Raw genomic sequence first — 27,959 nt, forward strand, 5'->3', positions numbered from 1 at the left:
CACTGCATCTAAAGAGTGATAAGCTGCAATATGTTACATTTCTGATATTTCGCTTAATACCCTCCAGGCTCACGCCTTTTTGTGTCTGAACTTTCATGCAAAGTTTTTGTGCACTGCCATTAAAGTGGAGGGGGATGAAATAAAGTGGTAGTGGGTGGCAGAATCACTCTAGACACAAGGAAAGATCTGCTAATGCGTAATGGTTTTCAATTGATTTTCTGGAATTTTCCTAAAACTGCATTGTCCATTGTGTAAATTACTCTAGACAATGGCCTAATTTGCATTTTCAGCAATACCTTGCTAACCTTTGAAGTGCTGGCCATTTGTTTTGGCAGACTGTTGTAAATAATCAAACTTATTCAGTAAGCTGTGACTACAGTAAACTGAGATCGGGGCCTAGCAGTTGCTGCTATTTACAGGACGCTATTGAATAATCCCTTGTCTGAAGATGCTTTCTTGACAAACCTGTATTTGCATGGTGAAGGGAGGAATGGGGCTTTTGTTTCTTGGGGTTTTTAAAAAATGTGGGGATATGCTGTGTAAATAGCACATTGTACAGAATTGTGTTGGACTGTAATGCTAATAGTTTGCTGAGCCATAGCTAATATTTCATTTTGACTGCAAAGCCAGTTCACCAGCAACTAGCAGTACTAGAAATGTCGACTGTATCTCCTTGCCTGAGATATAGATGTATTTTATTATTTTTATTTATTTTTGCAGCCATTTATTAATACATCATCAAATGTATTTTTATTTAGATGCAGATGGTGGAAGTGCCTGAATTGGTGTATCTGCTTCTTCTGATCCCTGTACAGCAGAACTCAGCCTGGAGAGGGGGAAAGCAGTACCAGGAGCCAATCAGTTATGCTGCAGTGCAAGAAGTCTATTTATAGGAGACAGCATAATGACATATGAGCTCATCAGTCTGCTGCTTATCTCTTCACTGTCCAGTCACAAAAGAGGGGACCAGGCCTTAATGGTCTTGCTGGAAAACCAGTTTCTGCAAGTGCTGATCAGTGTATTCTGGAAGGGAGGGGAGTCCCCACTGTCAGAATGGAGTAGCACACCGGGAGATATCCCCGCATCTCACATCGTTGTGTTGATGCAAAGATTTGTCAATTATTTCGTTCAGCCTGCTGTGCCAAATTTGACTGTGTGGCAGAGCTGTGTAAATGTCAGGACTAGATCAGATCCTAGATGGACAGATACAAATTCTTTGGCAGGTAACACTCCCATGTATGCATTTCAGACAAACTTTTACATGCTTAAAGAGGAAGTAAACCCTCCTCTGCAAGTTGTACCTATAGGTAAGCCTATGATAAGGCTTACCTATAGGTACTGTAAATATCTCCTAAACATGTACCGTTCAGGAGATATTTACCTTACATGCAGCCAGTGACGTCACTGGCGCATGCACTCTGAAGGAACGGCCGCTGGTGCCGTTCCTTTAGAGCCCTGTGCCGTGACCGTCGTCTCGCGTGCATGTAAGGCTCCGGCCAATCAGATAGACGGATGCCGCGGTCCCGGAAGACTGGCGACTGAACATGTCGCCCGTCATACAGGTAAGCGGGTGGCACGGCCGGGGCTCGTTCTAAGGTAAGTATTTCATAATGAGCTAGTATGCGATGCATACTAGCTCATTATGGGTTTCTCTTGCAGGTTGAAAAAAAAAATTGGGGGTTTACAACCTCTTTAATGCACAAAATACATTTAAATTCGGACCACGGATGCATCATTTTTCTATTTTTGGTTTGCAAACCCGAATGTAGCAAAATAAAATTTGGCACAACACTGCTGTTCGAATGTGTGTATGCAATACAGTGGTTGTGTTCAGAATCCTATAAAATTGTATGGAGTACGGATCTGAATTCAGAGATTGATATGCTCATGTGCATAAATGCTTAAGGCCTCATGCACACTGAACATTTCTGCAGCTGCTTCTAGTGGCATCAGGCATTTCTTTTCCTGCCTCTGTCTGCCCTGCATGTTATCCTGTGTCCATGCACACACAGACTTGTGGCAGGGGCTTTTAGGCTCCATTCACACCTGGGCGTTTTCAGCTCCAAAACCGCTCAAAAGAAACGCTTCCAAAACGCCCAACAAGTAAAACCCCATTCATTTAAATGGCCCCTGTTCACATCTGAGCGTTTTGCAAAACGCCTGTAGCTGAAAAAGTACATGAGCTTCTTTTTGGGCTGATTACCAGCGTTTTTGATAGATGTCAATGAAAAACGCCTGAAAAAATCGCGGTAAAAAACGCTACGCTCAAGTGTGAATGCAGCCTCAGAGGCCAAAGAAAAACAAACCCTGCCAGCCGTCCAGGAGAAGGAGAGTTTTAGCAGAAAGATTGTTTGATGCTTGTAAACGCGTCTAAAGGTGTTCACTTCAGTGGCCAGAATAAACTTAGTATTCTGGCCAACGAAATGGAATTAATGCCTATATGCTTGTAAAAGCGTTAGCCAATTTTACAAGCCTCGGGTGTTTTTTCTGCCAAAACGCTGCTACCATGAGGAAACGCTTCTAGGAGAGTTTGCAAAACATCCTGTGTGCATGGAGGCCTAAGCGAGCTTGTTCACGCTGAATAGTCGCTAAAAAGTCTTCAACACTGTGTATGCACATTGGATAGATTGTAGATTTTGATGCTCGTTCTATACACCCAAAAAGGGGAAGCCAGTCTTACACATGCTTATTTTTTTTGGACCAACTCTCATTTGATTAATACAATTATTCCTACTATGAATGTATCCCATGTGTGTGATTTTGGTGTTACGTTTGTATGTTGGTGTCACCCAGGAAAATAGTTTTTAAATAAATCTAAATGATCACACTGCCCCCTGTTACTTTGCATCTGTAGAAAGAGTACTACTGACTGCAAATCCTTTTTCTGCAGCTTATTTGTGTTGGCATATTACTGAAATGTATTGTTGCATGCATACATACCATACATCCGTAACCCATGTAAAACGCCACCTTTGGTAATGCATGTAAAACGCAATGTGCTTTTACACCACATGGCACCTAAACTGCTTGTATAAACCGGTCTTTAAAGTTTTTTTTTTTTTTTTTTTTAAATAACAAACCTGTTATACTTGCCTCCTGTGCAGTGGTTTTGCACAGCACAGCCTGGATCCTCCTTGTCGGGGTCCCTCTTCGCTGCTCATGGCCCCTCCCTCCCCGTCGAGTGCCCTCATACCAAACAGCTTGCTATGGGGGCACCCAAGCTGAGTCACAACTCCGCATATTCATTCAGACATGGAGCTGCTGTTTGGCCCCACCCCTCTCTCTCCTGACTGGCTAGCTGACTTCAATTGACAGCATGGGGAGCCAATGGCGCAGGTGTTTCTCAGCCAATCAGGAGGGAGACTCCCAGACAGGACTTGTGGACATCGCTGGATAGTGATGGGGCTCAGGTAAGTATTGGGGGGGGGGGGGGGGCTGCTACACACCGAAGGCTTTTTATCCTAATGCATAGAATATCATTAAGATATTTAAAAAAAAAAAAATAACCTGCATTTACAACTCCTTTTGATCTTGTTAGACATTTTTTCCTCCCAATTGGTACAGCAAATGTGGTATATTTTAAACCCAAGTAGGACTAGTACTGAGATTTGAATATTTAGTGCCAGGTCTCCTTTTTAAAATGTCAGTGGTTTTTAAAAGTAACTAGCTGTAAAATGTGAGTTGACTAGCAGGAGAGGTATGTACTGCCTCTTGATCATGATGATGGTGGTGGTAGGTCTGTGGGAACTGTTTTTTTTTTTTTTTTTTTTTCTTCTCTTATTCAAGAAAATCTTTGTCTTGTACCCTTAAAGGGTAAGTTCACCTTTTTGTAACCTGTTACACCGGTATTCGGGGTGTAACATGTTACAGTTGCATCGGCCCACTCACCCTCCGAGTCCCTGTTTATGACAGATCGGAGTATCTGCCTGCCCCCTCGGCCACATCATCCATTCAGTGTTCTGTGACATGGAAAACAAAGTCCCAATAGCCGTCGTGCCTTGTAGTTTTCAACGAATTTCCACAGTGCTTTTGAGCGCTCTGTTCATTCTCTCCCTGTCAGTGTGTATCTGCCACTGACAAGTCTGCAGAAGTCCTGCATTGCACCTGCGATTTACTGATCATCATGGGTGCAATGCTTTACAGACTCCCAAGTAAAAATGATAAATGTACTTTTTTTTTTTTTTTTCTTGCAAGAAGATGTGCATTTAAAAAGATGAACTTCACCTTTAGGCACCATGTACTACTTGGAATTTGCCATATATGACCTGTGATGCTAATGAGTCAGCTCGCATGTCTTTATCACAGGTAAAGTTAAACTCCAGGCTGCTGAAAAGCGTATCCATGTAGGGTCCCCCCTGCACTCCATGGGATAAATGCTCATGTGGTGGGGGGATTTTAAGAAATTAGTACAAATACCTAACCTATTCCTTGCTCCCCAGCAGCCGACACTCTCCTCTGCTGTCTGATGCTTCGGAATGTGGGTGCGCCCTCGCCCTCTGTTTAATGCAGGACTGCTGGTCATGCATTGACTAATGGGATGTCGGAGGGAGATGATGGCCAGGCAGAGAAATTAGGCAGCTTCGGGGGACTTAAAACACACAGAGAAGGAAGCCTGTGGGATTGAGGAATTAGGGAAGTATTAACACCTATTCCTTTCCATCCAAGCAAAACAAGCATTTTAACCCATGTAATGCGGGAAGAAATTTAACAGCAGCCCGGAGCAGAGGTTCAAGTGCGTGCAGAATGCTTAATGAGATCTGTGTCATTCTAAATGACTGGACTTTTCCAGTTTCCTGCATTTACATCCATTGTGTATTGCTTGCAGCATTTATGTTTACTTAGCACAAGCTTCCCATCAATAGAGATGAATGGAACAGCATAAACTTGTTGCATGCTTTTTAATACTAAACTTACCTTCTCTTGCTGGAATGGCAAGCCAGCCCATATGTTTCCACATTTTCACATGAAAGCTGTACTATCATCTCAGTCAGCATGGCGGCACACAGGACTAGAGTAGGCCTGAAGCATGCATCTTCCAAAGTGCACTAAAACCTTAATGATTCAAGAATGACGTACAGCATCTGCTCCCTTCACAGCAAAGTAAAGGTGTGCGGTAAAAAGAAAGGCTGATGTCTTTAGCAACCAGTTATGTTTGTAACATTCTGATCTTAAGAATGGGCTGCTTGGAAGTAGGCTGTCATGATGAACTATTAGCATAAAGGCATCCAAACTATTTGGGATTACAGCATTGACTTTGTTTCAATTTCATCGCATATCTGACATGGCTTTAAATTTTGATTTCGGTTTTTGCCAAATATATGTGTGGGAAGAAAGGAAAAGTTGATTGCCGATAACAGTCTCTTTGCGATGCTTTTCATTTTCCAAGCTACTCAGGTTAAGTAAATGCTAGGTACTGCGTCGCCTTACATTATACCTCATTGATATTATATACAACATTTAGGCCATGCTAGGTGGGAAGAGCCAATCTGAAAGCTTATAGAATGTTCCTAAGCTGGTTAACTAACAGGCTAATCAGTTATAGAAAAACAGATTGGACCTGGTTCTTATAATTAAAGCAGATCTCTCCTCTAATGCTTTATATTTTGTTGCCCTTTTTGATAACCTAGATATGATGTTCTAATGTGTGTGTTTGTTTTTTTTTTTTCCCCCCTCTACAGACCCTCCTATCCCCGCTAAGGTGGTGAAGGCTGGTATACCCCGAACAAGACGAGGTAGCAAGGTAATGTCCTGACCACGATACTGTGCTGCTTTCTGCAGTCCTGCACTACAGTTAAAATTGAAAATTGTGTCCCCTCCAAAATTTAAAATCCCCCCCCCCCCTTTCTTTTTTTTTTTTGATCTTTAACGTCTGGTACAACCCAGTGGCATCGCTTTACCATACCGCTTTAAAAAAAATGATACATTTCTGCCTATTAAAGTCAAGCAGCAGTAGCTATAATCAGTTTTTTTCTAAAAGCACCCCCATGATTGGCACGGATTGTACATTACTATCTGGATACTGTTATAAATGTAACTTTGTGTGTTTTTTTAATTTGTAACAAAATTACCTGATCTCAGAAGCAGGCAGGGGCCATCGCAGTTCTGGGCATCTGAACCCCTCTTGTGTCTATTTCCATGATTATGTGCAGCTGGCTACACCGCATGCACCACCCGATCTCGCGCCTGCGCAGGGTGCAGATTGCAGGTTGCCATAGTGATGGCAACGGAAGTTCCTGCCCCATTGTTATGGCCACCTGTTTATCAATAGAGGATTGGGTGATTCCCTTTGATCTTCTGGGATCGATGACGCCGATATCCCAGAACCAGAATTTCCTGTTGATGCCATCGCCTAGGCGACCTGGGCCACAAGTGCCACTGAAACATTTAAAATAAAGGTATTTAGACATTTAAAAAAAAATTTTTTTATCTTAATGCATAGAATGCATTAGGATAAAAAAAAAAAAACCTTCCTGCCTTTACAACTCCTTTTAAGCACCGTGGCATGCTTAATAAAGGAGTTGCACTCCAAAGCCAAAAAAGAAGGGGAAGGGGGGAAAATAAAAAAGCGGTCACAGCTGGGGTAACAAACGCTTTAAACATAAATCCTTAGGATAGAGCAAGGAGCAGATGCTTTCTTTCCATTCACTTCCCTATAGGCCAGAACAAAAAAAGCACAGACTCATGACAACCTCTTTTCTGCTTTCCCATAATGTAGTGCTTGGTCCCTGAACAAGTCAGTCATCAGCTCCTAAGGGCCATGTTACACAGGCATCAGTAAGATGCTAGCGAGGGAGATTTGGCAGTTTTCTTTGCGAGCAAGGGAGCGTTTTCAGAGATGAGTGGAAGGCTGTCCCACGTGACTCTGCCGCTAGTGACACCTCACCAATAGCAGAGCTTATGCCCTTGTGACGTTACCTGAACACTGTCACATGGGGCCTGGTGCTTAATCCTGTGTAGTCCTGAATGTTGAAACATACATAGCAAATTTTGTTTGGGAATCTAATGGACAAATCAGCCTTGGTAAGAAGAAACCAAGTAATAGCCACCAATGGATCAAGCATTGAAGATGGCTTTTAGCATGTCATGACACCTTCGCTGTGAGGTGTCATGACATGCGACTAGAAATTCCTTTAGTTCACTGCAAGTTTTGGACTGCTTGGAAAGCACTGTTTTACCAATCAGCCAAAAAACAACGCTGGATGCTTATCCCACTCATTGCAATGTTTTTTGGTAAATTAAACTTCAGTGTTGCTACTGAGGTGCCCCAATTTTTTTTTTTTTTTTTGCAATAATGGTACGGTTCATACAGTTAACATATTTACCTGCAGTGTGCAAAGGAGCAACTGTGGATTTTTGCTCAGATGATTTAGCAGGAAATATGTTATCTGATAGAAATATATGTGCACTAATGAAGCAAAGTGACTATAAAATCTTGTAAAAACTGAAGTAAAAACATTTCTGCACCCTTCTACTTGCTAACTAAACCTACAGACAAAAGCTGGTGGTGTGAATGAAGCCTTCATCTGCTAACTTTTTTTGTTACTGGGTGTATCTGCGCTTTAAATCAAATCGTCTGTTTTGTTTTTTTTATCTACAGGTTGGAGACTTTGGTGATGCCACCAATTGGCCAACCCCGGGAGAGATTGCCCATAAAAGCACGCCGGTAAGAAAATAAATTGTATATTTTAGTTTTTTGCTTTGTTTAGACTGAAACAGATGGTCAAATATCAATTGCAAGGTCAGTAATATGTTTAAGTTCAGTTTCACATAGCAAACAATTAGAAACTCTGTAAACTTGAGTTACTGCACATTACACCGCAACGTCTTGATGTAACACTAGGATGCAGGGCAGTGCATTTGCTGCCCATAGCAAAGCCTGTCGCAAGGTTCAGCTGTTTTTCTTTTCTAGGACTGCTCATTATTAGTCTTCACAGTCCTGGTTTATATATGGCTGTTGTTTTATTATTTTATATGGTTTTGATAAATCCAGCAGTCATTTGGGAATTTTTGTACCTGGTAGGGGGTCCTGCCAGGGCCGCCAGTCTGTGAGGTCTAGTGATTCCTCCTGGGTCCCCAGAGGCCTCAATGTGCCACACGGAACCGCCATTTTGCTGTAGTCTGTGTCCATGCACAGTGGCCATTTTGCCATTGAAAATAGCGGCAACCATGACATTGGAGCCCTGTGATTTTGGCGGTGGAAGCCCCTCATCCCCTGATGCTGGCTCCTGGATCTTTTCACTTCCTGATCGCTGCACTTGGAGTGCAGATTATCCTGGTTGTTGCAGGGGCCTGTTTCTGCTGGACGGTGAGTCTGGTGGGGTTCTCTCCCTTTCTGCTGAGGGTTGCTTGGTGCTGGTGCCTGGCGACTGGGTGGTGCTGCCAGCACATTGGGGGTTTTCCCCTTGCAGTGTTTTAAACCTTGTGGGTTCCCCCTGGTGACTCATGGAGTCTTTAGAGCACATCTCCCCACCTGATCCCCTCTCTGAGGCTGCAGGGCTTTCTGGGTCCCAACTATCCATCGATACACTGGAGTCCTTTGTGTCCCGAGTGGAGGTGGCTTTCGGGCTACTGGCTAGTCTCATGAGTTCCTGAATCTGATTTGGCCGCGGACCTGGGTCACCCTGCTGGGTCTGCAACCATGCGCCCGGAATCCTCCGATAGTGAGGATGATTCCTCTACATCTTTTTTTTGTGTGCGGCACATGAACCGTCACTTCAAGGGGTGATTGTCCCGGGTTCCGACATTGGAACGTTTTTACTCAAACCTGTTTACAGTTCCCAGGAAGAAAGGCAAGGTGCGTTTAATCCTGGACCTCAAGGCGCTGAACTGCTTTGTGCGGGTACAAGTTTAGAATGGAGTCCATTCACACAGTGGTGGCATCCCTGCGTCAGGGGTTTTGTTGCCCCGATCAACATCAAGGATGCTTACCTTCACATTATGTTCCAGCCTACAGCGCTTCCTCCGCTTTGCCATGGGAGAAGAGCATTATCAGTTTGTGGCGTTACCCTTTGGTCTCGCCTCTGCTCCTCGGGCCTTCACAAAAGTGTTTAGCCCCAGTGCTAGCTTTGTTACGCAGATGGGGGATCGCAGTACTGGGCTACTTGGATGACCACCTTCTGCAAGCAGAGTCTCCTACTGCTCTGGTAGACAACCTGGAAATCAACATACTAAATCTGTGGGAGTTTGGCTGGATTTTGAATTTTCAGAAGTCTGCTCTGGTTCCTTCCACAAAGCTGGACTATCTGGGTCTCACTCTGGATTCCAGCCTTGGCCAGAGTGCTCCTTCCTCTGGACAAATTCCAGAAATTTCAGGCTGTAATTCGTCTCCTGCTGTCCAGCAGATGGTCATCCCTCTGGACTTTCATTCAGCAGCTGGGCCTGAGGGTATCAACCTTTTTAAGGCGGTTCCGTTTGCACATTTTCATACGAAGTTCCTGCAAAATGAGATTCTGGCCAAATCAGACAAAACAAGAGTAGTCTCTGGACAATCAGATCCGGCTGAGCCGGGGAACGAAGGAATCCCTGGTATGGTGGCTTCCTTCTCCGGTGCTTAATCGTGAAATATCCTTCCTCCCCTTGTATTTGACAGTGATCACCACAGATCCCAGCCTGTCCGGCTGGGGAGGCATCCTCTGCAAACCTTCTGCTCAGGGGATCTGTACGCTGGAAGAGTCCAGCCTACCAATCTATGTATTAGAGCTTCGAGCGATCAGACTGTCTGGACCATTGGATGGATCGTCTTCAGGGATGTCCAGTGCGCATTCAATCGGACAATGCCGTGACTTATGTAAATCATCAGGGGGCACAAGAAGTATCATGGCAGCTCTGGAGGTAGCCGACATTCTAAGGTGGGCAGCATGGTTTGTTCCAACCCTTTCCGCCGTACATATTCCCGGGGTGGAGAACTGGCAGACGGATTACTTCAGTTGGCAGGCGTTGGACCAAGGGGAGTGGTCCCTTCATCAGGAGGTGTTTTATCAGTTGTGTCTCCGGTGGGGCATCCCTGAGGTGGCTCTGTTGGCACCTCGGCTCAGCAGGGAATTGTGGCTCGGTCAAAGAATTCTCAGGCAGATGTCAGACGTGCTGGTGGCCACGTGGGGGTCAGTATCGTCTGATCTAAGCCTTCCCTCCTCTCAGCTTCTGCCAAGACTTCTATGCAGGATCGAGGTGGAAGGGATTCCAGTCATCTTAGTGGCTCTGGACTGGCCTCGCCAGGCTTGGTACGCCGATCTAGTGCGGCTAATCGCCGACGTTCCTTGGAGGCTTCCTCTCAGAGGATCTGCTGTTCCTGGACCAGTCTTCCATCCTTCTTTACAGTCGCTGGCTTTGACGGCTTTGCTGTTGAACACCAGGTGCTGACGGATAGAGGTTTATTTGAGTCGGGGATTCCTACGCTGTATAAGCTAGGAAATCTACTTCCAGGAAGATCTACCATCGTACGGGAAAGACGTACATTGCATGGTGTGAGTCTCTTGGAGTTTATCCTTGTTTTTTTTTTTTTTTCCCTCTGTGGCTTGGATCTTGACCTTCCTTCAATGGGGAGTTGAACAGAAATTGGCCTTTAGTATCCTCAAGGGCCAGGTGTTTGCTTTAGTGGTTTTCTTCCAGCGACCCTTGGCCAAGCACTCACTGGTGCGTACCCTTCTTCAGGGTGTCAGGAATTTGGATTCTCCAGTGCGGTCTCCGTTGCCGCCTTGGGACCTCAGTTTGGTGCTTTTGGTCCTCCAGAAGCCTACCTTTTGAGAATCTTCGGAAGATTCCCTTGCTTACATTGTCTCTGACTTTCATTTGAATGAAGACGTGTTGCCTTCCCTGTGTCCCAGGCCTAAACATCTGAAGGAAATTGCCTTGCATGCCTTGGATTTGGTTCGGCAATTAGGGTGTACTTGGCAGCTATGGAGTCTTTTTTTTTTTAGGAAGTCAGACTCACTATTTGTGCTCATGGATGGGCCTTGGAAAGGGTTGTCTGCTTTCTCTGCGACCATTTCCAGGTGGATCAGACAGGCGGTTATTCAGGTCTATTCCATCAGGGGTCAGGATCCTCCTTTCCCTGTCAAGTCGCACTCTACTCGGGCGCTTAGTGCCTCCTGGGCCTTCCGGCATCAGTGACGCAGGTTTTTAAGGCGGCCACCTGCTTGTCGGTGCACATTTTCACAACGTTTTATAAGTGGACGTTTTGGCATCTGCATTTTGGCCACAAGGTTTTGCAGGCTGCTGTTTAGAGGACCTGATCCTCTTTGAGGGTGTATTGTTTTTTTCAGGTGGGTTCCAGTTGTTTTGGTTGAGCTCCTGTTGCCTGGTCGGCTACGGTTTAGGCTTGGGGATTTTTTTCTGATGTTCACCCCCCCCCCCCCCCCAACACTGCTTTGAGACGCCCCAATGGTTATGAAGATCAGGAGTGGAGTTGTAATTCTTCTTACACTGATGTAACTAAATGGAGTATCTAAAGCAGAGAGAGGGAGTATACCCTCTGGGACTGCTCATAGGCGTAGCCATATTCTTTTTCTGCCTAGAAGATTGGGGCAGTATGACCCAATGGTTAAGATGATCAGGAGCGGTGTCCGTCTAACATCAGAGAAATGGATTATATAGTAAGTCAATAATCCCATTTTTATTTTCTCCCGAAACTTGCCTGAAAACGAAGCCCTCGAATGATGCGATGTATTCGCTGGAGGCAGCGTCCATTTTCTCTCGGTCTTCCTTCCTTCCGGGTCTGCGGACTCTGGCTGTGTGAATGGCGGACACCGCGATGCCGTCACACCCGCGCATGGGCGGGTGAGCCATCATTAATGCCACAAGTATCTGAGGGAACGGCACGGGTGGCCGTTCCTTCAGAGCGCATGTGCCGATAAGGTTGTCTGCATGCAACCTAAATTTCTCTTAAACAGTACACGTTTAGGAGATATTTACAGTACCTATAGGTAAACCTTATTATAGGTACAAATTATTCTTTAGGCTTTACTTCCTCTTTAAGGCCAGCCATTAACCTCCCTGGCGGTATGATTGTTTCCGATTGTAGGTGCTGAAAGCAGTACCATTATTTTGCATGTAATTCTTAAGGACGAACAGCCCAAACCAACTATTTACATATGATTTTTTTTTTACTGTGCGTTCTTCTTTCAAACATCTCGGGTATGATAAAGTTTGAAACACAAATTATAATATAATAAATAACTATAAATAAGTTAGTGTGTGTGTGTGTGTGTGTGTGTGTATATGTGTATATATTACAGTAAAACTGCAAGAAAGGGCACTGGGGGGGAACTAATGTCAATTTATTTTGTAATGTAATCCAATAGGATTACAATATATCATTGTGTTTATGTTTTACTTTTTGAATTTGCCACCGGTTCCACCCCCCCCCCCCCCCTGCGACGTGACGCCTTGCAGGAGACGGAAGCTGGGGCTCACAGCATCGGGCGGAAGATCCGGCCGCCGTATGCTGCAGTAATACATCGTGGGATCCTGGGGACAAGGTAAGTAACCTCTACCAGGATCCAGTGATGCTCCCTGGTGGTACCTCCGAGTGTGGCTCGGGGTTACCTCTAATGGCACTAAAATTCCACTCCGAGCCACACTCGGGAATACCGTCAGGGAGGTTAATGATTCAAACCTTGGCTCGTTCAGCAGGAACTGGCCGAGATTTCAAATTGTTAATGGACAGGCTGAATGTACTAAGTTAATCTTTCAACTTGGGTACAACCAGCCTGCTGGATTCTCTCGCGATAATTGCTAGCAACAGTCACGGTCTTCTCCCGGCAGGGATGGCTTCCACGGCGAAGAGAAGGAGGGATTCCTCTGTCAGCACTGTCTGTGTCGATGGGGGAATCGCGCAAATTTCTTTCATGGGTTGCAGGAAAAAAATTCACACAGTGTATGACCTGCCTAAGGTGGTTATTTGTCTTTAGTGGAATGCATTTAGGGGGTACAGAAAATTTTATTAAAGGACTATTGTACAGAGCTACAGTTATGCTTTTAAGACCCTCGAACTGTATGCTGTTCAGAGGCAGTCTTTATTTGCTGCAACTGTGCAGTTACATACCTTTTTCATATTTAGTCATAGGCTTGACATGTGAATGTCTGAACACAGAGAATTGTTACTACCCATGTTTCCCCAAAAATAAGCCCAGGTCTTGTATTTATTTTAGGTATAAAAAAATGCATTGGGGCTTATTTTCGGGGGATGTCTGATTTTATCCCGTCTTCTCTCCCCCTCTCCCTCCCTGTCAGCAAGGGAGTCAACATCCCTGTAATCTCCAAAATAAACTCCTATGTAAAGTCCTTGTAAAAATCATTTACATCTTTACATCTGCTCTGTAAATGATTATATAATGTCCAATGTATGTCTTTATAGAATGTTATAGAAAATACCTTATTTACAGCTTTGGGGGGCGCTCACATGACCTGCCGGAGCTCTTATTTCCCGCTCTGAACACTGCCGAGGGAGATACCGGGAGCCCTGCTCTGAGCACTGCAGGGGGAGGGGCCATTGACGTCAGCCGGGAGAAGTAGGAGAGCTCCGGCGGGTCACATGAGCGCCCAGCGGCGCTGTAAAAAAGGTATTATCATGTTGCATACAGCCGGGAGGAGGAGGACTGAACAATATTTAAAACTTTTACAGCACAGATTACATTACATACAGATTTTTCAAGGATTTCAACTAGGGCTTATTTTTGGGGTAGGGCTTATATTGCAGCCCTCCCCGATAATCAGACTGGGTCTTATTTTTGGGGTAGGGCTTACTTTCGGAAAAACGCGGTATGTGTTAAACAGTTGTGTGTGCATTCAGGAGACGCTATGCATCACTGTGTGCCAACAGGGGCCAGTATGCATTAATGTGTGCCCACAGGGGATATTATGCATCAGTTATGCATGTGCAAGGTTTCGGTTATTGCTGGTAAGTTCACTGAAGGTTTCCAGATTATAGGATCTTCAGAGGGAACTAGATTTTGCTGTACTGCAATCAGTGGCATTTTTTGAAATGCTGCATATTGTGCATGAAGTCTTGTACAGCACTTTGTAAGGTTTCCATTGTCAGGGGTGGGTATCAGAATTCTGCTTTGTGAGATGTGAAGTCCAGATTGTTGGGATGTGGAATGCACCAGCAGTACACAAAATGTTATATGCACAGAGAAGAGCTCCTATGTAGCTGTGACACCAGGAATAGCACACTGGGTCCCCCGCAAGCAGAATTTCCATTTAGGGCTGCCCTCCTCCTGCCAGGTCTGTCACTGGCTTTCTCTATTCTGGGACTTCCAGCCACCCGTGCAGCCGGCAGCACTGCTCTCTGGGTGATGGCTTCACCTCTTCGTTTATTTTTAGGCTCCCGGGCTAGAGTAGCCTAGCTTGGCACATGTACCGGTTTCAGATTTCATTAGCTCTTTGAGGACACAGGTAAGGGAGATGTGTGGACATTTGCTTCGAAAGAGAAAATCTGTCTTTTCAAATTGCTAACCTTCATTTATGGAGCTGGTTTCGCTCGGCCATTGAGGTGCGTGCTGAGTTTCATTTCGCCACTTTATCATTCCTGTGCTGGTTGTGTTTTTAATGTCATAGCTTAAGCAGTTAATCTGCAGATTATGCATCCTCTTACCTCTAGGACTAGAAGGATTATTGGCCCAGGCTGCAATGTAGAAACAGGTATTTTCAGGAAAGAATGCATCTAAGCTGGATCCACTCTGTAGAATGGCCTGTGGCTGTGGCCCTAATCGGGAGCCGTTTGATTTCAGTGATCATCTAAATTGATTAAATTGAAGCATTTATTTAGCAATATTTTAATGCTCAAGTTTTGTGTGTGTATGTATGGGTGTGTGAGTACACCTTTTACATTTTTGTAAATATTAAATTTTTTCATGTGACAACACTGAAGAACTGACACTTTGCTCCAATTAGTGAGTGTACAGCTTGTATAACAGTGTATATTTGCTGTTACCTCAACACAACCATTAATGTCTAAATCGCTGACAACAAAAGTGAGTACACCCCTAAGTGAAAATGTCCAAATTGGGCCCAAAGTGTCAATATTTTGTGTGGCCACTATTATTTTGCAGCACTGCCTTAACCCTCTTGGGCATGGAGTTCACCAGAGCTTCACAGGTTGCCAACTCCTCCATGATGACATCATGGAGCTGGTGGATGTTGGAGACCTTTTGCTCCTCCACCTTCTGTTTGAGTATGCCCCACAGATGCTCAATAGGGTTTAGATCTGGAGACATGCTTGGCCAGTCCATCGCCTTTACCCTCAGCAAGGCAGTATTCATCTTGGAGGTGTGTTTTCGGTCGTCGTCGTCGTCATCATCTATCGGAAGGGGATAGGTCAAAGTACATGTTGGCATGCATGGTTCCCTCAATGAACCATAGCTCCCCAGTGCCGATGGCACTCATGCAGCCCCAGACCATGATACTTCCACCACCATGCTTGACTGTAGGCAAGACACACTTGTCTTTGTACTCCTCACCTGGTTGCCACCACACAAGCTTGACACCATCTGAACCAAATAAGTTTATCTTGGTTTTATCAGACCATAGGACATAGTTCCAGTAATCTATGTCCTTAGTTTGCTTGTCTTCAGCAAACTGTTTGCGACCTTTCTTGTGCACCTTCTTTATAAGAGAGACTTCCTTCTGGGATGACAGCCATGCAGATCAATTTGATGCAGTGTGTGGCGTATGGTCTGAGCACTGACAGGCTGACCTCCACCCCTTCAACCTCTACAGCAATGCACGTGGCACTCATACGACTATTTCCTAAAGACAACCTCTGGATATGATGCTCAGCACGTCCACTCAACTTCTTTGGTCGAGCAGGGCAAGGCCTGTTCTAAGCGGGACCTGTCCTGTTAAACCACTATATGGTCTTGGCCATTGTGCTGCAGCTCAGTTTCAGGGTCTTGGCAATCTTCTTATAGCCTAGGTCATCTTTAGGTTTCAGATCCTCAGATAGTTCTTTGCCGTGAGGTGCCATGTTGAACTTTTTTTTTTTTTAAAGACTTTACAATCCCTTTAAGACAGGGGAAGGGGATGTTGCTCTAAGTGTAACTGCACCAAAGTTGCAATGAGAATGGAAGTTTATCCTGAATAGTGTCTAGTTTTTGGATAGAAGAGGGACTGGTTGAAGTGATTCTACACTCCAAAAGGTTTTTAATCCTAATGCATTCTCTGTAGAAAAAAGATACTTCCTGGTCTCTCAGGAGACACAGGCAGGAGCAAGAGTCATAGGCTCCTGCTGCTGTCAGTCCAATCCTGTGGAGAAGGTAGTGGGGTATGTGGATGAGCGCATACAGCTGAGCTTGGGGTGTGTGCCCGCATAGCATGTGGCTTGTTATGGGGTAATCAGGAGAGGAGGATGGAGGTGGACAGCACCAGCAGGGGGACTCCAGAAGAAGAGGTGAGGGGCTGCTCTGTGCAGTATCAGCAAATCCTCTTTTCTTTTAACCACTTGCGGACCAGCCACCGTAGTTTTACCTCTTCAGGTTGACTCTATTACGTGAAACAACCTACAGTTGTGCTCATAAGTTTACATATCCTGGCAGAACTTATGATTTCTTGGCCATTTTTCAGGGAATATGAATGATAAACACAAACTTTTCTTTCACTCATGGTTAGTGTTTGGCTGAAACCATTTATTATCAACTGTTTACTCTTTTAAAATCATAATGGCAACAGAAACTACCCAAATGACCCTGATCAAAAGTTTACATACCCCAGTTTTTAATACTGTGTATTGCCCCCTTTACCATCAATGACAGCTTGAAGTCTTTTGTGGTATTTGTGGATGAGGTTCTTTATCTTAGATGGTAAAGTTGTTCATTCTTCCTGGCAAAAAGCCTCCAGTTCCTGTAAATTCTTGGGCTGTCTTGCATGAACTGCACGTTTTGAGATCTCCCCAGAGTGGCTCAATGAGGTCAGGAGACTGAGATGGCCACTCCAGAACCTTCTCTTTATTCTGCTGTAGCCAATGACTGGTCCACTTGGTCTTTTGTTTAGGATCATTGTCATGTTGGAATGTCCAAGTACGTCCCATGCGCAGCTCCCGGGCTGATGAATGCAAATTTTCCTCCAGTATTTTTTTTATATACTGCATTCATCTTGCAATCAATTCTGACCAAAGTTCCTGTGCCTTTGTAGCTCACACATCCCCAAAACATCAGCAATCCACCTCCGTGTTTCACAGTAGGGATGGTGTACCTTTCACCATAGGCCTTGTTGACGCCTCTCCAAATGTAGCATTTATGGTTGTGGCCAAAAAGCTCAATTTTGGTCTCGTCACTACAAAATGACTTTGTGCCAGGTTTGAGGCTTGTCTCTGTGCTGTTTGGCGCATTGTAAGCGGGATACTTTGTGGCATTTGCGTAGTAATTGCTTTCTTCTGGCGACTCGACCGTGCAGCCCATCTTTCTTCAAGTGCCTACTTATTCTGCATTTTGAAACAGCCACACCACATGTTTTCAGAGTCCTGTATTTCACCTGAAGTTTCACCTGAAGTTTCACCTGAAGTTATTTGTGGGTTTTTCTTTGCATCCTGATTTTCCTGGCAGTTGTGGTGAAATCTTAGTTGGTCTACCTGACCGTGGTTTGGTTTCAACAGAACCCCTCATTTTGCAGTTCTTGATTAGAGTTTAAACACTGCTGATTGGCATTCTCAATTCCTTGGATATCTTATATCCCTTTCCTGTTTTATACAGTTCAACTACCTTTTCCTGCAGATCCTTTGACAATTCTTTTACTTTTCCCATGACTCAGAATCCAGAAACGTCAGTGCAGCACTGGATGAAAGATGCAAGGATCTGTCAGGAGTCCAGAAACTCGTTGACCTTTTTATATGCGCACACTAATTACAAACAAACAGATCACAGGTGAGAATGGTTAGGTTTAATAGCCATTCAAACCTCTTTTGTGTCAACTTGTGTGCATGTTATCAGGCCAAAATCACCAGGGTATGTAAACTTTTGGTCAGGGTCATTTGCGTAGTTTATGATTTAAAGAGTAAACAGTTGATTGATAATGGGTTCAGCTAAACACGAGTGAAAGAGTTTGTGTTATCGTTCATATTCTCGGAAAAATGACCAAGAAATCATAAATTCTGCCAGGGTATGTAAACTTTTGAGCACAACTGTCCCTGTACATTGCTTCCTGTAACAGATAGTGGGCATGCGCACGCGCTGATTGGCCGGAGGGGGGCCGATTAACAGGTCCGCCGGCCACCCGCGATCACTCCCCATTGAGAGAGAACAGCGGTGTGCTGATATAAACAAGGCAGACCGCTGTTCTGTCAGAGATAAACACAGGGATCCTGTGTTGCTCCTATTTAGGAACACAGGTCTCTGTTCATCCAGCGAGTCGATCCCCCATACAGTTAGAAAGCTTCCATTAGGGACTCATTTAACCCTTTGATTGCCCCTGGTGTTAACTCCTTCACTGTCAGTACAGTAACAGTGCATATTTTTTGCACTGATAACTGTATTAGTGTCTCTGGTCCCCTCAAGTGTCAGGTGTCCGCTCTGTCTGCCGCAGTCCCTCTAAAAATTGCTGAACGCTGCCATTACTAGTAAAAAAATATATAAAAATGACCTAAATCTATCGCCTAGTTTGTAGACACCATGGCTTTTGTGCAAACCAATCAATATACATTTAATGGGATTTTTTTTTTTTTTTTTACCAAAAATGGGGCAGAATACATATCGGCCTAAATTGATTAAAAAAAAAAAAATTTGATTTTAAATGTTTTTTTTTTTCTTTGGGGATGTTTTAAAGCAGAAAGTAAATTTTTTATATATATATATATATATATATATATATATATATATATATATATATATATATATATATATATATATATATATATATATATATATATATATGTGTGTGTGTGTATTTGTTGTGTTGTGAATTGTCATCTTTTTTGTTTACAACGCAAAAAATAAAAACCGCAGATGTTATTAAATGCCACCAAAAGAAAGCTCTATTTGTGGGGGAAAATTTACTTTTTTTTTGGTAGAACATCGCACGAACGTGTAATTGTCAGTTAAAGTAATGCAGTGCCGTACTGCAAAAAATTGGCAGAGCCAACCTGCCGCAGTAGAACTACAGCGGCTAGTTAGCAAGCGATTAACCACTTCCTGTCCAGCCGCCTTGGGTGGACATCATATGGTGTCCTGGACACACCTTTCGCACAGCCATCGGGCCGTACTGCAGCGCCATCTAGCACTAGCTGTGTCCAGCAGCTGATGCCTGATCACTTTACTTGCTGGCCCGCTGCCACAGCAGATCACAATTGTAAACCTTCCTTTCAAGCCATCCATTGTGTACAATTGTGTTGCTAGCTGTTATTGGTCACAGTGATCACATGGTACAGACAGGGCCAATCTCTGCAGCCCATCTGTATCATGTGATTAGCTGTGGCCAATCACACTACACCCTTAGTGAATCAGTTTAATTCAGTAAAAATGGTTGCTTATACCAATGAAATTCCCTGGTTTAAGCAACCATAAGAGTGTGTTAAAAAGAAAATCATAAACAAAAATGAATGTATTGATGTATGAATGTATGATTACATTTTTTTTTTTTTTTTGGTTCCATACTGTGACCAGTTAGTATCTCTGATCACCGTCACACCTGTTATGACGATGTTGTACTCCACTGGTGACAGTGTTAACTTTTTTATTAATTTTTTTATTCATTTTCCAAACAATTACAACTTCAAGAAACTTGCCTGCCCACTTTCCAAAATGGGGTGGTTTGGGGATTGTTTGCACTGTGCTATCATTTTCGCCCTTCTACAAATGAGTAGAAACACTGATTTGGATTATTTTCACCAAAGAAATGTAGCTGAATACATTTTGGCCTACATTTATAAAGAAAGAGCCTATTTATTTGCAACATTTATAACTCGATTATTTAGCATAATAACATAATTGAATGTGGGATAAAATACCACCAAAAGAAAGGTCTATTTGTTTCAAAAAATTATAACAATTTCTTATGGGAACAGTGTTGCATGACTGCGCAATTGTCATTTTGTCATTCAAAGTGTGACGACGCTGAAAGCTAATTGGCCTGGGCTGGAAGGGGATGAAAGTGGGCCTATATGTGGTCAAGGCTTCCTTGGAATGGCTGAGCAATGATCAGCTTGACTCGATTTTGTTTTGGCAGCAGGTTGAAAGTCTTTGTTCTGCTGCCGAACACAGCGTTGTATGCTGTGCATAGTTGATTCTGCATACGACTTTATACACCGCTGACCGCAGCTGCATTTCTTAGTAAAAGAAATTGTTGGTTTAGGTCGGCTTTCCTCAAATAAAATATTTAGTAGGGTAACCCATAACCTGGAATTAGGCTCTATACCATGGAGGCTCAGCATCACAAGTGGGCGTTGCCACAGCTTTCAATGTTCAGGAAGCTATTTAAAGCGCCATGCTGCCCCACCCCCCCACCAGGCATGATCTGCCTGTATTTCTTAAAGACTGAGACCCAGTGGTTTAGGTGTGTAAAGAAAACCATTTTCCTAAATATTTTCATTAGCATGTTAATGGGTGATCAGAAACCAGGGAAGGCAAAAAGTGTCACTAAGTCGAAACTTCTTTTTTTTATTTGTTTTGATTTGGTTAAGGGAGCCCCCTATCATACTTTTTTTTTTTTTTTTTTGCCATCTTTGTCTCACTGGGGAGATTTCACTTTCTGTTCCATAGCCAAAACAGGAAATGAGAAAATCCTCAAGTGAGGGAATTCCGAGTTATCACCAGACCTATTGTCCCAATTGGAGGCTTTCCTCTATTACTGTTCTGATGTTAACCCAAAATTTGGGCTTTTCTTTTACTTTTCATAATAGTACACAGGACAAATAGAGAAGGTGCTTGTCCCTAATGGGGACACAGCACAAAAAGAAAAGTTTGCCTTTAGTGACACTTTTAAGCAAAGTAAACTTCACCTTTTTATAAGTAATATCATTGTATCCTAGATCAATGATCAAAAGCCTCTGACAATTCAGAGAAAGCACACTGTATAAATACATATTTATAAGGTGAACTAATCTACTATTTATACATTTTAATAAACAAAGGCTCGCTTTTACCAAAGGAAAAAGAGGATTAGAATCTCTTAGGTTTTGTTAATGTCATTTGAGGCGATTCGTTTTTTTTTTTTTTTTTTTTTAAAGTATTGGGACAGAAAGGTGGCATTGAAAAGCTCCCAGCAGTGACACGCATGATAGAACCATGACAGTTCTAACCCTTTCCCATTCTTTCACTTCTTTCCTTGTTTTCGAGAAACAGATGTTAGAAAAAAATCCTAGCACCACGGCAATAATAAAAATAACAATCCAGCCACCATTCTATCTGAAATGGGAAAAAAAAGTGTAAGTCTACTCATTTTGTTTGCCATTTTTTGGCTTCCTTACAGCCGCCTCAAAAACTACAACCATCCAGGAGGTCCTTTGGAAAGAAGGAGATGAAAGAAGAAAGCGCAGATGGGAAAGAGAACCAAAGAGTGAAGTCAGATGAGTCCAGCGAGGAGAAGAATGGAGATGATGATGGGCAGAGATCAACTCATAAAAAGAAAGGTCAGTTATTGGCAATTCCTCTGCTTTTTAAGGGTTAACGTACACTGGGCCCGTGGTGAGTTAAGCTGAACCTACATTTGTCCCTGGCTGAGCTGCATTCACTCGGTGCAGATCTCCTTTCAGTGTGTGAAACATGGCTGCATAAAACATCTAGACTTGTCATGTATTATGGATCTGTTGTCCATACACATGGGCAGACAACTCTGGTTAAGGTGCTGGGAGGCAAAATTTTTATCCACGCAATGCCACCAGGCCAAGGTCACCAACATGTTTCCCTTTCCCTATGTCAGGGAGCTAGCTGTTCTTAACTGTTGCAGGAGTCAAGCCTAAAGAGGCATCCCTTTTCAATTTGCCGCCTTCTTCTCCTGTCTTTTCTCTGACCCCCTTTAGCCCTCTCCTCTAGTGTTGTGTGTTAAGCTCATGAGAAGACTGCTTGTTTGCCTCTGTGGATTATTTAAACCAAGGCTTAATGAACCAGCCTTTCCAGATATTTGGGCTGGTGCGTACTCCTCTTCACACTTTCAGGAAAATCCTGTCTTTGGAGAATTCTCCTCTCCTGGTTTGCATTCTGAAATTCCAGAACAGGTGGTTACCCTACATTGCAGGATCATTCCCTGAGCAGGTCCCCTGAGAAGAACACTGGTGGACAGTGTAGATGCACTCATTTTTAACATGCAGGAGAATCTTGACAGGCAAAACCCTTGTAGTTCTGGCTGCCCTGCTCCTAGCAAGTGCCCTCTTCTGGAGGCCAGTTCTTCTGACGGGTATACCATGTACGGTTAACAGCAAACACACACATCATTTGTTGATCTGAATGGACTGATGTCTTTTTTCAACCTCACTAACTATGTAACTATGGGACTTATGGTCTTAGGGGAGCAATCCATGCACCAAGGTGCAATGCGTGTCCTGGATTGTAGGTAGAAGATGTTGGGGGAGAACCTCGTTATACCTGGAACTCCCTGTATGCTTTACAAGCTAGTTTCCTGATGTAGTTATATTCTGGCATTAAAGCGGATATCCATGCTTCCTGTCACTTTATACAATTCGTTTGAACCAACCTGGTGCAAATGAATTATTTCCTTCACTAAGCGCACTAGCACCAAGCATTGTCTGAACGATGTTTCTTCAGCTACATACAGTACACAGTTCTGGGTTCCGGCTGTGAAATAGACTTCCCATCTCACACCCAGAACAAAATAACAGTCGGCTCAAGCGGCGCTTAGCCATTCATAGTGAGTGCTGCATTCGATTAATAATTATAAAGTGTCCTCTAATTGCCAGTCAGAGAGAGAGAGTGACCTCAGCATCGCTCTCCCTGCTCACAGGACACCGAAGCAGCAGCGAGAGCCATTAGCTCCTGCTGCGGTCTGTCAAATTCTGAGAGCAGGTATAACTTTTTTTGTTTTTTTGCTAAGAAAAAAAAATTCAAACCACGTTAAGTGCCTCTTCAGAGTGTAATAACTATGTAATTGATCCTCATAGCTGGAGTCATCCATCCCCCTTATTTTGTTGCCCTTTGAACTTTCTAATTCAAATTCTTTCCTGAGGACTGGTGACTAAATAAACTGCATGTTCTAAATGGGCTGAATCAGTATTTTGTATAGAGGGAGCATTAGGCCCCGTTCACACTGGGGCGATCGGACTTCCCGGGGAGACCTCATAGGTCGCGGCTCGCACCGCGACCTCGGAGCGGCCGGTACGGACTTCATAACTTTGAAATCAATGCAGGTCGCTCCAGGTCGCCCCAAAGAAGCTCCGGACCCTTTTTCTAAGTCGGAGCGACTTGGGTCGCTCCTATTAGAACGGGTCCACAGCTTCTCTATGGCAGGCGACCAGGTCGCCTGACAGGTCGCCCCAGTGTGAACGGGGTCTTATTGATCTCTTTAATTTATGCCTTTTTTAATGCAGGAGACTATTTTGCTAGTTCTGTTAGCTGTGGCTTAGCATCACATGCTATCAAGTCTGTTATTTACAGACACCCCAGATTCTTTTCCATCACTGATTCTCCCTGGGGAGCCCCTTCTAATGTGTATTTTGCATGTGGAATTTTAGCACCCAGGTGCATACCTTAACATTCTCCGCATTGAACCATATCAGCCATTTTGTTGCCCAACCCCCTATTTTATTAAGATCTTTCTTTAATAATGCTACATCCTGTGCCAAATTTCCCTGCATAATTTGATATTCACAAACTCTGAAATTGAGCTTTTAATTCCAACCTCTTTCATTATTAAACAAAATAAGCATTTGCCCCCAAACAGAACCCTGGGGATAACCACTCACAACTTTAGACCATCTAGAGCAGTGTTTCTCAACCTTTTAAGTTGTGGCACCCTTAACAAGTCTGCACAATCTCGAGGCACCCCATCCTAAAATGTAAAAAAAAACTCTAAACGAATAGTTTTACATAAGGCAGCAACATCCATACACATGGGCCATCCTAACATTAGAATCGATTTATTCCTCCACTATTGCAAACTGGTACTGACTAGTATTCTAGGGTTTCTCTTCTCCCTCAGATTCTCTTCTATTTGCTAATGTGACCCCAGTGCTGATGGAGAGGGGAAAAGGAGGAGTAAAAAAGGATGCTGTGCAAGCACCCGTCATTCTCCTTATCAACTGGTTGTCAGGTTGCCAGTGGCTTGACCCGCACAGTGCCCAGGGTTGTCAGGTTGCCAGTGACTCGACCTGCACAGTGCCCAGGGTTGTCAGGTTGCCAGTGGCTTGACCCGCACAGTGCCCAGAGTTGTAATTCTATAAAGTAAAAACCTGTGGCAATTTGTTGCCATTTAGCCGAGGCACACCAGGGTGCCACGGCACCCTGGTTGAAAAGAGTATAATTTGTCACAACTCAGGATCTGTTCATGTAACCAGTTTATCTGTCTACATTTTCATTAACTCCAACAGACCTTTAAAGATGTACATGCTTTAAAAGTCTAGATAAACTACGTCTACTGGCCCTCCACCACGCAATGTATCACTTTCTCATAGAATGATTCTTCATTAAATCCATGCTAGTGGTTTCTTAGGATACCTTTTTTATTGCAGACAAATTTATGTATAGAGTCCTTACCATTCCATCAAATTCCTTACATATACTATTGATGTTAGGCTGACTGGTCTTTAGTTTTTCTGGCGTTTTTGTTTGTGCTTATGTTATACTGCTTTGCTACAAAAAACCAAGTCATGCTTGTTTTTGTACCACAAGTAAAAGGGGTTATCCTGGGCTGGTCTACAATTTTTTTTTTTTTTACCAATGCTCCTGCAGTTGGCTGTATATTCAACAATATATGGACTCCCAAGAAAATAAGTTACAGTACAAAATTCACTTTGAGGCATGCGCATCAAATAGTAACTGGACCACAGGAGCATTCATTTATAAGGTAGGCTTGTATGGTCCTGTGGTTCCTAAAAGTTTAAAGCTGTAGTAAATGGATTCCTTTAAAATAAAAATAAAAAAATCCCCTGCAAGGCAAAGGCATTAAGCAAAACTAGCACATTATTAAATACTCACCTTAATGAGAAGCCCTCCAGCAGAGCACTGTCACTGCTGACAGGCTTTCCATTCCCCCAGTCTTCCTTTTCCTGGTTCGCTGATTTGTGTTCTCTCCAGCGCATGCACATGGGAGTCAGTTTACAGCACAGAGCTCCAAAGGGACGGCATGGTATGGCATCCCTTCTGAGCAAATGTGTCCGTCACCGGCTGCATACTGTGAAAATCTCCTCAACACTGCAAGTTTAGGAGATATTCACTGTATGTACAGGTTAGCTGCCTTATATTGCAGAATCATCTATATTTTATATTGGATCAAGCCCTTATAGGCTTATCTTGTAGGTACAAGTTTAAAAGCAGTTTACTACTGCTTTAAGGTTTTTATTGTTTTTTTGTTTTTTTTTAACCTTAATTCATTCTGTGGGCACAGAGCCCGACTTGGGTGTGAGCTCTTATGTCTGCCCCATAGCAAGGGCTTGCTTTGGGAGCAGACACAGAAGAGGGGGACTCCAGTAGAAGCGTTTCGGAGCCAACCTCTCTTAATACCTTTGCCCAGAGCAGATGACTAACATGTTTATTTTAATTTTTCAAACATTGTGCCTTTTAAAGTGGATGTAAACCATATTCATGAAATCTGACCTAGGCACATATATCTGTAGTGTTTACTTATCTCTCTCCAAAGAGCTAGGTCCTGTCTGCTGCTCCGTTCCACTGTTATACCTTCTGACAAGCTCTCCCACACAGGAGATTAAAGCAGCTGAAAATTTTTGTCGGCGAAGGGACTTGGATACAAATAAGCAGAGAGCTGGTCTATTCACAGCACAGCTTTGCAAGTTTCTTCATTCCTCTGCCTATTTGCGCCTTTCCTCCCGATCAGCTCACACACAGTGTATGCCAAGACACCAAACCGGAAGAAAAATTTGTAACACGATGTGCCATTTCTAAAGAATATAGAAAGCTGAAGATAGCAGATATACATGTAAAATGTATGTAGGGAGATTTGTCTTATCTCTGTAAATCATCTGAGGCTGTTCACTTCACTGGGTATAATGTGAGGGTTTACACCCACTTTAAAGTGATTGTAAAGTCTTGTGTTTTTTGTTTTTTTTTTTTTATTAAAAATAACAAAGCATGTTATACTTACACTGTGGCAGTGGTTTGCACAGAGCAGCCTGGATCCTCCTCTTCTCTGGTTCCTCTTCGGCTCTCCAAGCCCCTTTCTCCTGTTGGGTGCCCTACAGCAAGCAGCTTGCTATGGGGCACCAGAGTCCCATTCAGACACAGAGCTGTGGCCTGGCCCCGCCCCCTTTCTATTCTCATTGACTGACTGGCTTTGACACTAGCAGGCACCACTGGCGCCGCGCTGCTGTCTCAGCCAATGAGGAGGGGAGTCCTGGGCGGCCGAGACATTCCTACAACATCGCTGGAGCTAGAGGGACCTCAGGTAAGTATTAGGAAGGCTGGAGGATCTGCTATGCACAGAAGGCTTTTTATCTTGATGCATAGAATGCATTAAGATAAAAAACCTTCTGCCTTTATTTACAAGCCTTTTAAGGCTAGATTCACTCCTATTTATTTTGCCTGATCGTGTTTTAATTGAAATCGGTCAAAATGTTTGTCAGTTGTATGGAGTTGTAACACTTTTTTAAGTGGGCATCAATGTACAAGTCCAGTGCAGCACATATAAAAATGTGTTTTTGATGCTTTTCAAAGCATTGCTAATTTAATAATTTTACATGCTAAAATGCTTTGGGGGGGAAAAACACTTGTTAAATCTGAACTTTTTAAACCCGTTAGTCCCTTTTTTAATATAGCCATAATGTTACATTTTATCTTACTCCTGCTGTCACCTTAGAGTTGTGCTAGAATGCCCACCAACTGTGGCAGTTCATATTTCCTGACCGTTGCCTGGGAAAGCTCTGTACAGATCCAGGGCTATCTACATATAGTTACATTTGTAAATGCATCTTTGACCTGCCAATGTAAATGCTTTAAGCCCATTATTTTGTCTCTATAATACTATACTAAAATACTTCTATGCAATCAAACATGCTTCAGTACAAATAAGTTTAGTTGATTTGACAGGGTTATGTATTTGGCAAAGTCAACAAAGTCTGTCTCTGAAAATAATGTCCTTAGTTGGCTGGCATGATGTTTGTCTGCAGAGATCAACCCTGAGAGGACAAATCCAAAGGCAGACAGAAGTAAACTTGTTCAAAAAATGTTCATTTCTTATATTCCCTTTTTATTCATTTTATTCCAGCAACTTATTTCTTCCCCATCACAGGAAATAAACACAAATGGGTTCCCCTGCAAATTGAAATGAAACCTGAGGGACCACGAGACAAAACCACCTCAAGGAACAACCGCCAGAATGAACAGCAGCGTCACACTTTGAACCGCAGCGACCCCAAAGGTATCAGCAGACATCCATTCTAACACTCACTGTAGAGCTGCACGATTATTCTTACAAAAATAGCGATCTCGAGTCACAAACCCCCCCCCCCCCCTTCTCACGATCTTAAAACGGCATTTCCTCAATTCATGCAGAGCTGTTCTCTGCGCACTGTCAAGCTGTCACAGCTGTAAAAAAAAAAATGCCTCTGGCAAATGTTTATCAACATTGCTAAGGCTGGGAGAGAACTGTTAGAATGTTGTTCTTTTAGATCGGCTTTTCTCAACCTTTTCAACACAGAGGAACCCTTGAAATAATTTTCAGGTCTCGTGGAACCCCTGCTAAAAAATTTCTATATTTACAACTCATGATACATTAGTGCGGTGGTCAGTGGGAAGAATGCTCCTTACACTTGTGGACATTGGGAAGAATTGGCTTCTTCCAGATAGCTAAAAAGATCAACGGTGTAAGGGGAATTGATCTGAGAGGCAGAAACTGCTCATTGCTCAAGGAAC

General features: G+C 43.4%; 1 protein-coding gene across 4 annotated transcripts in view; it reads left to right on the top strand.

Annotated features, from left to right (window-relative positions):
• The window catches only part of LARP1 (La ribonucleoprotein 1, translational regulator), a 124,260-nt gene that overhangs the window by 56,351 nt on the left and 39,950 nt on the right, over positions 1 to 27,959 (top strand). For 3 of the 4 annotated variants that reach the window (XM_082256100.1, XM_082256101.1, XM_082256103.1), the window contains exons 2-5: positions 5,679 to 5,740; positions 7,598 to 7,663; positions 21,394 to 21,553; positions 27,313 to 27,465. In XM_082256100.1, coding sequence (XP_082112226.1) covers positions 5,679 to 5,740; positions 7,598 to 7,663; positions 21,394 to 21,553; positions 27,313 to 27,465 — 441 coding nt within the window. The remainder of the gene's footprint in view (positions 1 to 5,678; positions 5,741 to 7,597; positions 7,664 to 21,393; positions 21,554 to 27,312; positions 27,466 to 27,959) is intronic. The other variant, XM_082256102.1, reaches the window with a different exon arrangement.

This window comes from Pelophylax lessonae, assembly GCF_965119305.1.
Source record: "Pelophylax lessonae genome assembly, chromosome: 4".
Taxonomy (NCBI): Eukaryota; Metazoa; Chordata; class Amphibia; order Anura; family Ranidae; genus Pelophylax; species Pelophylax lessonae.